The sequence below is a fragment of the Charadrius vociferus genome, unplaced genomic scaffold (assembly GCF_000708025.1).
Source record: "Charadrius vociferus isolate BGI_N301 unplaced genomic scaffold, ASM70802v2 scaffold109, whole genome shotgun sequence".
NCBI classification, from domain to species: Eukaryota; Metazoa; Chordata; class Aves; order Charadriiformes; family Charadriidae; genus Charadrius; species Charadrius vociferus.
In genome coordinates, this window is record NW_009650060.1 from 2,502,604 (window position 1) to 2,517,916 (window position 15,313).

At 34.2% G+C, this 15,313-nt stretch overlaps 1 protein-coding gene across 1 annotated transcript in view; it reads left to right on the forward strand.

Annotated features, from left to right (window-relative positions):
• LRP1B (low density lipoprotein receptor-related protein 1B) overlaps positions 1-15,313 on the forward strand; it is a 615,617-nt gene that overhangs the window by 429,175 nt on the left and 171,129 nt on the right. Inside the window, exons 39-42 of the mRNA XM_009891709.1 lie at positions 2,497-2,623; positions 2,777-2,928; positions 3,220-3,344; positions 6,424-6,795. Of these exons, the coding sequence (XP_009890011.1) occupies positions 2,497-2,623; positions 2,777-2,928; positions 3,220-3,344; positions 6,424-6,795 (776 nt within the window). The remainder of the gene's footprint in view (positions 1-2,496; positions 2,624-2,776; positions 2,929-3,219; positions 3,345-6,423; positions 6,796-15,313) is intronic.

Below are 15,313 nucleotides of genomic sequence, written 5' to 3' on the forward strand. Positions count from 1 at the left end.
CTTCCCTCCCCTTACCCTGACTTCACATTCTTCATTTCTCTTGAAGCTTGAGTTGACAGCTATAAGAATGGAAAGGAAAATAGCAGTTATTAGATCTCGTTGAACCTGCCAGTTATACCAAGATATGAAGCAGCCAGGATTCAGCTGGTTGGTAACATTATTTATTGTTACTAAGGAACAAGTTAAGAATGTGTAGTCCTACAAAGGAGTGTCTTTGCCCCTCATCAGGTATACTTCTTAACAGAACATACACGTGGCTGACTTTTTTTTTTTTTTTTTCCAATTAAGTAATAGTTTTTTGATCAAGCTCAGAATTGTGATTGAAATGTGGAGTTAAGTTCATACTGAAATAATTCTTAGACTTTGAAGATACCTCCTTCAAAAACATTTTGGGAATTTCATTTGTGTTCAGGGTTTGGGGCAGCGCAAGGGGAAGGGGGTTTAAACTCTGATTTAATTGTTTCCAAAGAAGTTTTTTTTTTTTTGAAACTTCTGGGCCAACAGCAAATTTCCACCACTTGCATCTCCATGTCACCTATGTAAATTATATATGGGATAACTCCAAAATAAGTTGTCATAGTTATTCTAGCATTGTTGTATATACCCCAAATGTGTTGGTAACACATTGCTACCTACCAAAGGTCCAGGAAACAAGTATTTTAGATGGTACTTCCCAGACCTTTTGTGAAGATAGGGGAATATCAGGTTTTTCTATACTAGTTAATAATTTATGTTGTAAGTTTATATATCAATATATTTATAATCATTAATACTCTACGAGAGTATTAAGTAACTTGCCTTACATTTTTGGCAGCTACTCAGGATTCTGTTTGGGGGATTCTAGAGTCATTTAACCTGCTAATTATGAGGGGGGGTTGGTTTATTTATTTTTGTTTTGTTTTCCTCAGAGTAACTAGTCTAAGGGAAGAGCATGGAATGTTTATTTCAAGTATATTGAATGCCTGCCTTTCTGTAGTCAACATTTAGTTGATGTCCTGTGTTAAGAAAATACCTCTGACTAGATGCCCAAAAGGAAGTTCAATTCTGTTCAGAGGTGCTGTTAGTAATCTGGTTAAAGTTGTATTAAACTTAAGCAGTGATTGTTGATATCCAGCTGGCTAATACCCTCTATTTTAACATTTCTAAAACATATTTTTAATTTAGCTAATGTAGAAGTTCAATTTCCTCATGTAGAATAAGTTTTATAGTTAGTATGTGTATTATTGTTTGCTATGTCAAGAAGTATGAGAATCAAATTCATTGTTGTTATAGTCAGAAAGTCCTACAATTAGAGCCAAAGTAAGGTGGAAAATGTTTTAGAAGATAAATCTGATGAGGTAATTATAGGGTCCATATTTGATCTTCCCTCTCCCATTTTTATCCCTCTTTGTTTCACATATCTGCAGTCACTCAATCAAATATACCAATAGATTGGCATAGTGATATCACCAGACTCAGGGGTTGTCTGAACAGGCTAGTAATGCACAGAAGACTTTTGTAATCTTTAAAAACAGACTAATGTATACGTTCCACACAGAGAAAAACAATGGAGAATGGTTTTGTATGTTCTGCTGACTTTGTGTTCAGCGTATTATTAAACAATGTTTTAGTGCGTGCTTATGAATATTTGCTATCAAAATGCTTCTCTTCAGGGGAATAGTAACACATTAGACCTCAATTATGTTGTCTTAGAAGGAGATTTCTTGCTCAGAATATATATATTTGTGTGTTTGTACATATATTTGCGTTAAAATGTATTATATATATCTATTTTTAGACACATAGACGTTTACTTAAAGCTATTCTGTAGGTTACTGTTCAGTAAAGGAAGTGCTCTGTGTAGATTCACTGGCCTCATGTTGCTATATCTGAAGCAACAGATTGAGAAGCAGGAGGTCAAGGCAGCAGTTGACCTAGCATCTTACCCTGAGATAGTGGTGTTACTGTGCCAGTAAGTAAACAGCAATTTAAAATATAAGATAAGTAAAATGCAGATTTTTCCCATGTGCATTAGGGGGAATAGGAGAAATATTTTCTTCCAAAATAAAATCCCTTTTTGCTCTACCATTTCCCACAGTGCTCCTCACTGCTTCATGTTTAAGACATTTCTGAATAAGACACACATCTCTTGTATTATCATATTTGTTAGTAATTAGATGCGAGAGCTTCTGTTCAGTAATTTTTTTTCTAATTTGCTTTCATTTTCCCAAGCGCAAAGCTGAATTCTTTAAGGAATGGAATTGCATATTGACTGATTGATTACAGTTTTAAGACTTGCTTCATATGTATCATTTGCAAAAAATCTCTCAACAAAGTGTTCTGTGAAACAAGTGTTATGATACACTTAATCTCTTAAGATTATTTAGAGGCATGAGCCTTATGTTTTTTAAATACCTGTGGTAATGATGCATTTTGTTTCCAATTGAAGTACAATATTACACATTTTCAGCTCTTATTTTGATGGTATTTTATTTGGTAATTTCTATAACTTTTTAGGTACTTATTTTGGACAGAGTGGGGACAGACTCCTTGCATAGGCAAGGCACACTTAGATGGATCTGAGAAGGTTGTGCTTGTGAGCCTGGGGATTGCATGGCCGAATGGAATTTCCATCGACTATGAGGTTAGTTCCTTTGTCTTCCAGTATATGTTAAAATGTACAGTATTTGTTATGTTTCATTAAAGCCAGCTGGTCTTCCACTTGATGTAATCTTAATAACCCTTAACGAAATACTTGGACAAGACTGTTGATATTTCCTTTGAAATTAATCTTTAGGAAAATAAATTATATTGGTGTGATGCTCGTACCGACAAGATAGAAAGAATTGACCTTGAGAGTGGAGGGAATCGGGAGATTGTGCTGTCAGGGAGCAATGTGGATATGTTTTCAGTCGCGGTGTTTGGAGCTTACATCTACTGGTCTGACAGGTAATTTATTTTTCATAAGTATTTGAGTCTCAGAGTGTTATTTCAGTACCAGGTGCTTCACCTTTGTAGGATTAGCCATTCCTTAGCAAGGTCACAGAACGGATCGCAGAAAGCTACGCAATTTCCAAAGAAAGGGCGTTTCTGATACTGAAAGCTAAAGCATATCAGTGTCATAGATGAGAAAAGGTTTCTTCACCTTCTGTTAGGTGAACTCTCCGCTGCCCTTCAGTCATTTGTTTGGTGTGAATTAGTTGAGGATTGTTGATGAGACATCTTCAACTTTTTTGGCAGAGCACATGCAAATGGCTCTATTAGAAGAGGCCACAAGAATGAGGCCACGGATGCTGTGACCATGAGGACTGGCCTTGGAATAAACCTGAAGGAAGTGAAAGTCTTTAATAGAGCACGAGAGAAAGGTTGGCTGTTCTTAAGGATGCTATTAATTGTTTTAATATCACCTACTTTTTATGTATGTTAAAGCATACCAAAAGTTAAGTAATCACTGATTTTATCTCCACTTTTCACTTTTGAAGTTTGTTTTTTTTTTTAAAGTTAAAATTAAAAAGAAAACATATAGGACAAATTCTACCAAAATTCTTCTGAGTGTTTTAAGGAGAAAATATAAAACCAAAACACTTCCTATCATTCCAGGTTTGGTGGTTTTGTTTTGGGTTTGGTTTTATTTGTTTTGGGTTTTTTTGAAAAGCAAAAAACAGTCTTGGGAATGAGAGGGATCTTGAACTGTGCTTTAAAGAGCAGTAACCTCAGTCAGTCTCAGATTTCTCTTGGAAAGCAAGCCACAGTATTTTTTTTTCACAGCTAGAAATTCCCAGCCTCTGTGTCTCAAATGTGTATTTTCTGAAATTCCTTGGGTTTGAGTCCTATTTTTTTTTTTGTGTGGGAAGAGACCTTGTAAATAAACCGATTTCCTTTATAATCAATTTGTTTTGCAAATTCAAGAGACAAAACTTATCATATACTCTCAGTGATATGTGGTATCAATGGTTAAATTTTACTCTCTACTACCTGACAAAGAATAATCTTATTTCTAACTATCTTCTTCCTAAATTTCTGGTTTTGAAAAGACGTTGAAAAACTTGTTTCAGTGAGCAAAGGTGATTAGAAGTCTACCAAAAATGATGATGATTTCCTCAGAACAAACTGCTACCAGTCAATCCAGACAAAAATTTCTGTAAATATATTCAAAAAGAGAGAAAAAGAAAATGCTACTATAATACAAGATAAACTTTTTAATACAAATATATTTCTGGTGTTGGTAGCGCTCAGAAGTTGCTTTAATCACAACATTACATACCCAAAGGTCCTGTTTCTCTTATATACATCTTTCCTAAATAACCACATTAGATGTGACTTGTAAAAGAAATTTACATTTTGAAAGAAAACATCTTTAACAATCAAAAAGAAAAACTGTCTTTTTTTTCTAAAGGAAATTTTAAATAGTTTTGAAAAAAGTCACTTTGCAGACATGCATATTAATTTTACGATGTATTTCTGCATGTAATTTCAGACTACTGTGGGCATCATATATTGTGGATGAAAATAAAATCCACACAAAAACTTATAGTTTCTTTTAACTAGGCTAGAAATAGTTAATGTCTGCTTGCTTGGAAGGGCTTTATATTATAGTGTTAGGAAAATAAAACAATTGGATAAAAAATGCTTCTTTAAATGTAATGATTTTATTGATAGCTTTAAAGATTTGATCGCAATAGCAATAGGAGAAATGATTACTGAGCCTAAAAATCTTTTGATGTTAGTTTGAAAAACATAACTGGATGATTTTTTAATACGTTTTTCAAATTTTACTAGGGTACAAATGGTTAATGTCTTTGGGAGGGGCTGTCAGTGAGCCAGAAGGACAAAAGGGAAAAAAACAGGTGAAAAATATTTTTGGAATGTTTTTCTATATCACACTATTATATATATTTTTTAAGTTCATTGAACTAGAAGTAGTTAACACTGTTTTGAAAAATTGTAATTAGCTAGTTTCCTGACCTTCTGTTATTAAAACAAACAAACCCCCAAACAAACCAACAAAAAAACCCAAACAAAAACCCAACAACCTGTGCTGATTGTGATTAATGCTTTTTTTTCAAACACCTGTTTTACCCTTTCTGATGAGCCAGTCCTGCAGTGCGATTCGCAAGCAGATTCTTGCCTTTCAGTGCTATTTTACATGTGTGTAAGGATATTCCCTAACTACACTAGTTTCAGAATTGGCCATTTTTAAAGATATTTAGAGCTGGTGACCTGTGGAAGCATTGAAGTTTTCAAAGAGAGATTTTAGAATGTTGAGGATCTCTTTCATATATTTTCCTTTCTCTTCTCAACCTCTCATCCTTCCAAACAGATATTAACTTTTCTAGCCTAATAAAACTTCAAAAGAATCTTTAAAACAAACCAAATGTAAAAATGTATACGGCTAAATCCCCAAGTGTTTTTACATAACTGTAGAGAAATATCTCATTTTTGCCCAGGAACACAAACTTCAGCATTTCTGATTTTAAGAGCAAGTTAACTATCTTTCCCCATTATTTTTTCGTAAAAGTATCCTCAGCTTGGAATGTAGCAGTTAGAAATACAATCAACAATACTTTCAGGCACTACATATTCCCCAACAACTATTACGTTTTTTTATGTGAAAACAGTCTATTTAAAATGTTTTCTTCTCCTTTGCTATGTGGAAAACTTTCAGAAATGGGAAAATGGTTATATTGAAAGAGCTGAGTTGTTACATGGAAAGTGCTGTCAGAAACAGAAACTAAATTATCTAAACTGACTACAATAGTAATTCATGCATAGTCCAAAAAAGACAGAGGAAAATAGCTCCTAATTATTGACAATTACTGTAATTTTAAATATTGCTTGCAACAAGTGTAGTTTAAGTCATTGAAGTTACTAATTTGACAATGATTTTTTAATGGTATGCATTTTTCAGGGAGTAAGTTTTTAAAGTCAGGTTTTAAAGGAAATTAGAACAAAATGTTAGGAAATGTCTTTATTAAAAACAGGGAACTGGATTGACACAGTTTTGTATATGTTTTCATTTTGATAGAAAATATCTAAAACCAGTACTGTATTCTGATGGTATCTAAATTGGACTTTTGCCAGTAACAGGTGTTTTAAAAAAAAAATAAAATAGTAAATGTATATCTTTCAAAGCACTTGAATCCATCTCCAAGTCTTCAGCTGATTATGGAGGAATAATCCATTTTATCATTTTCTATTCATGAAATAGATACTCTTGTGAATTGGAAAGGACATTAATTATATTTCCTCACTAATTGTACTCTTAAAAATGTCTTTAGGTTGCAGTTAAAGTCACATTCTTTACTGTTTCGGCCTTTGTTTTACTTGTGAATGTTGTAGAAACAGTTTTAAGAGAAGAATTCTTAGAATACATAAAATTGTGGTTTGATTTAAGTTAGCTGAGTGCAATATTATAAAAGATAGATTTTTGGGTTTTTTGTACAGGTACTAATGTTTGTGCCAAGAATAATGGTGGATGTCATCAACTTTGCCTTTATCGGGGAAATGCACAGAGAACATGTGCTTGTGCACATGGCTATCTTGCAGAAGACGGAATCACTTGCCTGAGACATGAAGGTTACCTGTTGTACTCGGGAAGGACAATATTAAAAAGCATACATCTTTCAGATGAAACCAACTTAAATTCACCAGTAAGGCCATATGAAAATCCAGAGTACTTCAAAAATGTGATAGCTCTTGCTTTTGACTACAGTCTGAAAGGAAGAGGTACGAATCGCATATTCTTCAGTGATGCACACTTTGGAAATATACAAGTAATTAAGGACAACTGGGCTGGCAGAAAAGTGCTAATTGAAAGTAAGTAAAAAAATTATTTCCCAAAACACATATTTTATTAAAATAAACTTTATTAAGTGAAAAGTTGATAATTACTTGACTTTAGAGAGTAAAAAATGTCAATAAAGTTTTGCCATGCTTAAGTATATGACACAATTATTGTAATTTATCCCTGTAACATATGTTTAAACATTATCTTTAGAATTATAACTTCAAAATAATTTGTTTTATAACAATTTTACGATGTGCAAAGCATGTACTAGAAAACAGAAGTGCTAATAACGGTGCTTAATTTTTATTACTGTGATTTTAAGGAGCTTTACTGTTGAAACAAAACCTCATTGTGCAATGCCTAGAAATGAAAGAAGTCTCCTTACGCCACAAACCTATTAGTTTTTTATTTTTCTAGTTAGTGGGGGTGAAGTACTGTAAGATACCTCTGCTGAGATAACCATTGCTCAGTATGAAATATTAGGACCCTTGTCAGCGTGTCCAGTTGACTCGCCCTTCTTGTAGGGAGCACAAGAAAAGCGACTTGTGCTCAGTGATAATCGGAGGCAAATTCCAACCTACAAAATTGTCCATTTTAGTAGAGGCTTGCTCCATACCTTCGCATGTTTACTATGCCTTCATTCTCCACACTAGTACGAGGAGTTGTATGAAACTTGACATTTTCTTAGCTTCTGAAAACTTGAAGCCTGACACTGCTGTCAAGGAATTGATGCCGATGTCATCACCAAAGTCTTCAGGACAAGACACAAAACATATTTTGCAGCTCAGTGAAATCTTCTGAGGATCTGGCACTAAAATCTTTATCAACGAAGTCCAACATAACATTAAAACAGGGTGTACATAAAAAGTTATCATGGTTTGTCATGGTAAAATTAGAATTCAAGAAAAATCTGAATGCTGATATGTAAGAAAAGTATCCTTAATGCTAAACATCCAAAAATATGGCTACAAAAATTAAGAATCTAAAAACTGCTCTCTTCCATTTCTGTTCCAATTTAATTGTTCTCAAATACACGATAAACCTTATTCATCTGTAGTCAGATATCAGATGCATATATTTACTGTATTTGTTCTCTTCCTTGTCATTTTTGAGTAGTGTCTGTTTTTTTTGGAGGCCGCAGTTGATTCCAGTAACTGGTTTTCAGTCCCATCTGAATTTCTGATGTCATGTGTTGCCTATGGCATTGCTACATTTAGCTATTGGTTTGGGTCAAACAGTTTAATAACAAGACCAAAGAAAGTGATGAGGAAAAATGGAAGTACATTTGATGTGGAACGTATCACCCTTTGCTGTTGCATGGTAATGGAAGCATTTTTAGAAAAGAAAAGTTAAACAGCTGCAAACTGACGAAATATTATTCTACAACTGACATTGGATAATTGTATCATTATGTACTTCTGCACTGTGCTTCTGGGAAGGTATTTGCGATCATGAAATCTGTTGACACTAATGAATGGAAAAGCATTTTTCAAATACAAGGCCTTTTTTTTTACTTAGAGTTTTTATGTGTGCATATTTTAGAGGAATTAATGATATCTGTATTAAGATATGGTAAAGAGAAACTAAGTAATGTTGTCAGATGCTCTGATTACTCCCAGGAAGGCTTTAAAACCTGGGGATTCAAAGTTGATGTTAGCCATGCAAGAGATACAACCAGCTCACAGAAATATGCAGTGGTGATATACAAGCACTGTTTTAACTCTAGTGCTATAGGAAGAGATTAAAAGTATTACATGAAAATCCCCTGGAAATTTTTACATTTAAAACAGACAAAGAGGAGAAAAAAATACTGGTGAAGTGCAAATGCAGATTATTTTTTTTTTAAAGAACAATAAAGTATTCCTCATTACTTTATAATAGGTTGCTATACAAGAGCTAAAGACATTTCGTAATGCATAGTTGAGAATTACACTTTTAAGAAATTGTTAGGAAGTGTTTCTACTTGTAATCTTAATATGCCCGATTTCATTTTTCATTAGCAGAGTCAGCACTCTGAATAATTGAATGTCAGATGAAATTTTCTGTCCTTGCAAAAAATTTACTGTATGTGCTTGGGATGTATTTGTGAACAATGATGTTTGTTTTCTAGAAATGCTTCAGTTGTTTTTTCATTGTAAATGAGAAGGGATATCACATCCCAGTATACGTTAGTTTATTGTTCTCCTTCATGTGTTTTAACCCCCTTTTCTTTATGTTGAGTCATTCATTTTAAACTGGTATTTTTGTACTACATAACCTTCTTTTCCACAGTCTGCACATGATTTTGTCTCACTGTAAACAGGAAACAATTCATGAGGCTGCTTGATATAGTGGAAGTATTTGACCAACAGTGTGTACCTATAAAGGAAAAAGCAGTAGTAAGACTGGTTGACACCAGTGATTCCATTCACCGGAAGATGCAAAATTCTAAACTTTTCTGATTTCCATGTTAACTAAAATTGCACAAAAATTATTAAATGGAATCCAGCTGAGAGATTTTAGTTAATAGTGTTTCATTGCAGGATTGAAAAATAACACCTTTGACATTGATTTTGCTATCTTTTTTCCTCCAAAATTATTAGTACGCATCTGTAACAAGTTTTACTTTATTAGGAAGAGATTCAAAACCACATCAGAAATGTCTAGTGTGATTCTAACAATTCTACAACCCCTTTCTACCTCATTACATTGACATCTACAAATCATGCAAACCTTTACTCGCTATTTGACTCAAATAGTGAAAATAGAGTGCATTATATATTGTCCCAGATTTTTAGTTCACTGAATGTAGATCTGCTCATAAAGAATCCACTAGCTGATGGCTTTCTACCTCACTGAAATCAGATATGCCACTCAAATCTAACACATTATTGAACTTTTCTGCACACTAAAAACAGAGTTAAGATACATAAAGAGCCCTTTATTACAGGTTTCCAGTTCAATAAAAACAGATTTACAACTCACGAGCAACCCATTATCTAATATGTTTTTAGCTCACTGAGAACAGATTTACTACCCAGAAACAACCCATTATCTAACATGTTTCCAGTTCACTGAAAACAGATTTACAACCCGTACGCAAGCTATTATCTAACATAGTTCCGACTCACTGAATATTGATTTAGAATTCATAAACAACCCATTATCTGACAAATTTTCACCTCACTGAACAGATTTGCAACTCATAAACAACCCATTAGCTAACACATTTTCAGCTCAGGGAAAGTAGATTTACAGCATATAAACAACTTTATCTAACTTGTTCCAGTTCACTGAAAACAGATTCAAAACTCACCAAGAACCCAGTACCTGATAGGGTTCTGTCTTCAGTAGGAAGAAACAACAACAAAAAGCCAGCGTAGCATGTGCGTAGTAAGCCATACCCTAACACCTTTATTTTTTGTTCTGTGTGGCTTTTTTGGAGTGGATTCTGTCTTATCTTTGAAGTCTACTGACAGAATGAGCGTTATTTCCTTTGGTCAGTCAGTACGGACTTTTTCTTTTGCATTTTTATAAGTAACTTCATGGGATTAATCTTTGTTGTTTGCCAGATTTTTAAAAATTTACCTTGTTCTTGGCTGTGATTCCCCACAAATATTGGTTTGGGTGATGAGTTACCTAACCATTCAGTATCGCGCGTGGTTTTATGGCTATAGCATCATGTACAGTTTAATCCAGTCTGCATACTTTTTTAAAATTAACTGATCAGTGCAGCAATATCTATTTTAAATATGTTGTGCCATCTATATCACGTGTTTTGATCTCAGCCTTTCCTTCCAAAAAGAGTGTAAAAGGTCTTTCTTGCTTTAAGTGCATTCTTTGAGAAGTATCAGGCTATGTAGGGATGAGTAGGTACTTACTGTGTGGTTCCACCCACCCACTAATTTGTTTTTAACTTTCCACTTTTTAGTTGTAAAGGTCAGCCTTGCAGTTCCCTTTACATAGATTAAACTGCTTCTGCTTCTAACGAGTAACCGGAGCTACCTGTACCTGTGTGTACGTTTGTATCCTGTTGGGTTGTAAAAGCTTCGTGAACCTGTTAAGGCAAAATGTTGGGGAACCTTGATGACGTTCCTGTTTTTTATTGCCAATGGTAGTCCTTTGTAAAACAGAATACAGTCACAGGGATTATATTTGGAAAATTCATGCTATCTGTATACTTTCATTGTTCTTCCAGTTTGAGGGATTGTGCAGGATTCACTCTGCAAAAAGGAATATTTTTTCATTTCGCATAAGGTTTCTGGAGCTTTAGATTGTAAGAACCAGTGCCTCAACAAATCAAATCCTAACTCCATATTCCAGACAAGATCCAGAGAGCTTGCACGCACTTTGGAAGTTGTTTTTTTGTTTAATTTTAGCCCTGCATGGATTGTAGTCTTTGTAGAAAATTGAAAGAATGCATTGAATACAAAAGGAGGTAGAAAAGGTAACAAATTTACATGGAAGTGACACTGAGTTTAAATCAATATATTGGCGTGGCCATCTCTGAATAATCTTTACAATTTCTGTTCAGCCCTACCCGAAGTAGACCTTCTAACTGTTGCCAGTCTCTCCGGGAGAATTTGTTACTGAAAACCTAGGTTAAAAGGAGGTAATGGAGCAGTGTACAGAAAGAATGAACAGAAGCAGTTAAAGGCACAGAGTTATGCAAGTAGGTATTTGGAAATCTGACTTGCTTAAAATTGCTACAGGTTATCAGTTTCATTTGGAACAATAGGGTCTATTCTCCTCTCAGGAGGAGCACAGGGGAGAATTATCTTCTTATTTTCTTTGTCGTTGATCACTTCGTGACAGGACAACACTATTATTTCAAACTTCTGAATCGGTTTCTGTAGTATTCAAACTGGAAGCCATTTCAAAGGCACTCTGATAAACATCTATGAAGTACCTAAAATCTGTATAGATCTATTTTCCATCTTCAAGTAATTTTAAAGTAGATTGAGATGACTGAAAATTAAAATGATTCAACAGAAACAAGCATCTACTTGATATATGAGATTTTTAATATTGTACGCTTATCCCCTCTGATATTGTACCTCCCATTGACTGCTGTTTGTTTTGTCAACTGATAAATGGTGAGTTGTCTTTATTTTTAATGATGTGATGACCTGAATTGAGGTTTCTTATACATGGAATTAGAGGTCTCAGTTTGACCCAGAGAAAGCCAGTGAAAGATAGTATACTATTCACAAAATAGATTCTTTGTGTTTTTAATGGAGCAAACAGCTAATGGGAACCTTAATTAAATTAAAATCATGAAGACCAGCACGCTAAACTTTTTGTTTCCTGTTACGCATAAGATGATTACTGCTGTGGACTGACCCATTAAACAAAACATATATTATATTGGATGGGATAAACTTATGTTCTTTTTCTTCTTTAATATCCAAGATTAAACCCTAATTTGCAAAGCATCTGCTAAACTTCTCTTCTTTACTTTGACATCCTTCATCCTCTGCCTGCCTGGAAGCAGAGCGCCAGAGGAGCGTCTGCTTTCCTTCTTCTTTCCTGGTGAACATGACATTGTGGATCAGCAGCTCTGAAAAAGTCTAAAATTTCTGTCAACTGAGAAAGGAGAGAAGACCATCTTAACCACCTCTGTCATAAGCCATCTGTGTGAGCTATCTTTCATCCCAGTAAAAATGCAAATTAAGATTAGCTTTAGACAGTGGAGGACATACTAGTTGATGACTAGTTTACGGTGGGAAACAGGAAGCTGCCTCACAGCATTTCTGGAGATGGCTTTTGGGTTTTCTAACTTGTTTCAAAGCTTATGTTTATGCAGGGAAGTCTCTTTTTGTTTGGTTGGTTGGGTTTTTTTGTTTTAAACTAAGTCTCAGTTTCTAATATAATAGTGCAGTCTCCTTTTTTTTTATCATAGGTAGAAGTTTAGGGTAATATATTCATTAACCAAAGCCTGCCTCAGTGTATTTGCAGAAAAGCAGTGCAGCATTCAAGTAGGTTTAATGTAGTGGCACAACACTAGAAAGAAGAGCAATTGAAGAAGTTAAAAACTTAAGAAGAGAGAGGAGAAAAAAAAAAGGGGGAGGAAAGGCAAAAGAAAACAAAGGAAAAAGAAGAAAAAGTATTAAGATGAGGTCCTCTCAATGAGCTGGTTTTCTTCCTAACTTTGTAAATAATGGCACTGAGACATTTTGCCAGTGCCTTTCATAGCACAAAAGGAAGCGTTTTGTAAAGAAAATGCTTTTTCTGTTTTGAACTTTAGGCACCAGTGTCTATAGGAGGCAAAAATCTTTTCACTGCTAACATAAAGTGTCAGATCCTGTGATGTATTGTAAGGCTTTTTACAGTCTGAGTCTTTTAAAGGTGTTCCAATGTGTGCTACTATTCTTTCTAACTAAATGGGTCCAATTTAACTGTCAAAAAGGCATTTATGTTCCCATTTCTCTTGCAGAGCATTAAATTTGGGATATTGTATGAGTTCTCTCTAGTTTGGGAGCTTTCTTCTCCAGGAAAGAAATTTTTAATCTGTTAAAAATAAATACTTTAAAATTACTGCTTTTCATTTCATAAATGAATTAGATTCATTATAATTGTGTAAGTTCAAATATAGGTCCCGTGATTTTCACTTTTTAAAGGAGGGAAAGTGAGAGGCTGTTGTTAAATCGGACACTCGAGTAGTAAAAACTAAAATTTAGTATTACAATTACTTCCTTGTGAGTGAAACCCCAAGCTTTATGAGCTGTTCAGTAAATAACTGTTACTATAGGTGGATAAAGTTTACTAACTTTATATTAAGCAGTTGTTATTCTAGAAATATATATTTCTGCATATTTCATGCTTTGTTTAGCTGTTCCTGGTTTGAAACTCTGAAATGCATTCATGATGGAAGCTGGCATACTCTGATCTTCCAGTTCAGTATGTCCTGAGCATTCCCAACCTCAGTATTCAGGAAAGGTGCTATTGCCTGTAAAACTTGAGATTGTTCACAAAGAATTAATGTTGTGACTGCTTCAACTTTCCATGTTGCCCCTACGTTTTTATTGATGTAAATATTTGCTGAAATCAATTTTTACATCAGCAGCTGTGGCTTACTTACATAAAATGCAAAACTATATTTAGTGCATTGTCAGGAAAAAGCTATACATAGGAACATCTCTTGACATCTCTCCTTTGTTTTATTCTAAAGGGTAATGTGATCCAGCAAATATTAATAGGTTATTAGGCTATTCTGTCATTAAAGTTTCTAATATCTCTATACTGTTTGGTTTTACTTAAACAACAACAAGAAAAATGTGTAGAAGACATTTAGTCTTAGGGTAGGTGCTCTAATGGTAATGGTAATCTTTATTGATTTAAAGGTGGTAAAGCTGAGTAGTAATTTATTTTTTTTTGGGGGAGGGGAGTCTACATGTAGGGCATACAAAGATAATGTGGGCTTTACCATGTCAATTGTTGAAATTTTGTAAAACTTAATAAAACACTTCCATCTTTATATATTAGCTATCCATTCCAAAAGTCCTTCTGCTTTTAAAGCCTCTTTTACATGGATACTTTTAATTATTTTGAATTTACAGTATTATAACCCTTGTTTACTAGTGATGATATATTGAACTATACTGAGAGGGTTACAATTTATAGTTATACAAAATACTCTTGTTTTTCTCATTTGTTGAGTTCATTGTATTTCCTTAAGTGTATGGTGTATAGTTATTCCTTTGTTACATTATTTCCCACTGACCCCATGAGAGTCCCTAAACCTAGTCAAGGAGTAAGTTACATTTAGGATAATAGAGGACAAATTATTGTAGGTTTATATTTCTGTTGATGTGGTTTTCTTCAGTGAGCTGTCAGGGAACAACTATGGAAGGGCTGTATCCTTTGCTGCGAGAAGGGAACTGCAGGTAGATACGGATTTCCTCATAAAAAGTTGCTGGTTGTTTTTTCCCTTTATGGTCATTTTTTCCCCTCGTGATCATATTATGGTCCACAAGAATGTAGACATAGAATAAACCACATAATTGTATGTAAAAACCAGACTTGGTTTTTAAAAGCCTATTATCATGGGAATTTATGACGCTGTGTACTGTGTACTGTGTCTTGATTAGTGTGTTTTTTCAATGCTGTAAACTGGAAGCCAAAAAGAAACCCAGCATTTACGTATATATTAGCATAGTTCCAGAACAAACAAGGTTTTCAAAGTAACTATTTTCCTCATTTTAAAGAGTTTATTTCTTGTTCCATGTATATTCAGGTTAAAATGACCAAAGAGTTGTTGGTGGTGTTTCTGTTCTTTCATTGTGAGTTTCTGAGCCCATTTGTTTGATCCAGAACTAAGCCAAACTGTAAAGCGACATGTACAAAAACCACCAGTGGGGATAGGGGACAAAAAAAAAAAAAAAATCTAGAATTTGAAATGCTGCTATTAATTAGCTATTTCTTGGCATAAAACTTTTACAGAGCTCTGCCTGAATAACTGAAAATGTTTATGAGAGTGGATAACATATTTCTGTCAGTCTCCATAATGAATTTAAAACCAAACAAAATGTTCCAGAAACACTGTACGTCTTGCTGATTGATCCTTTC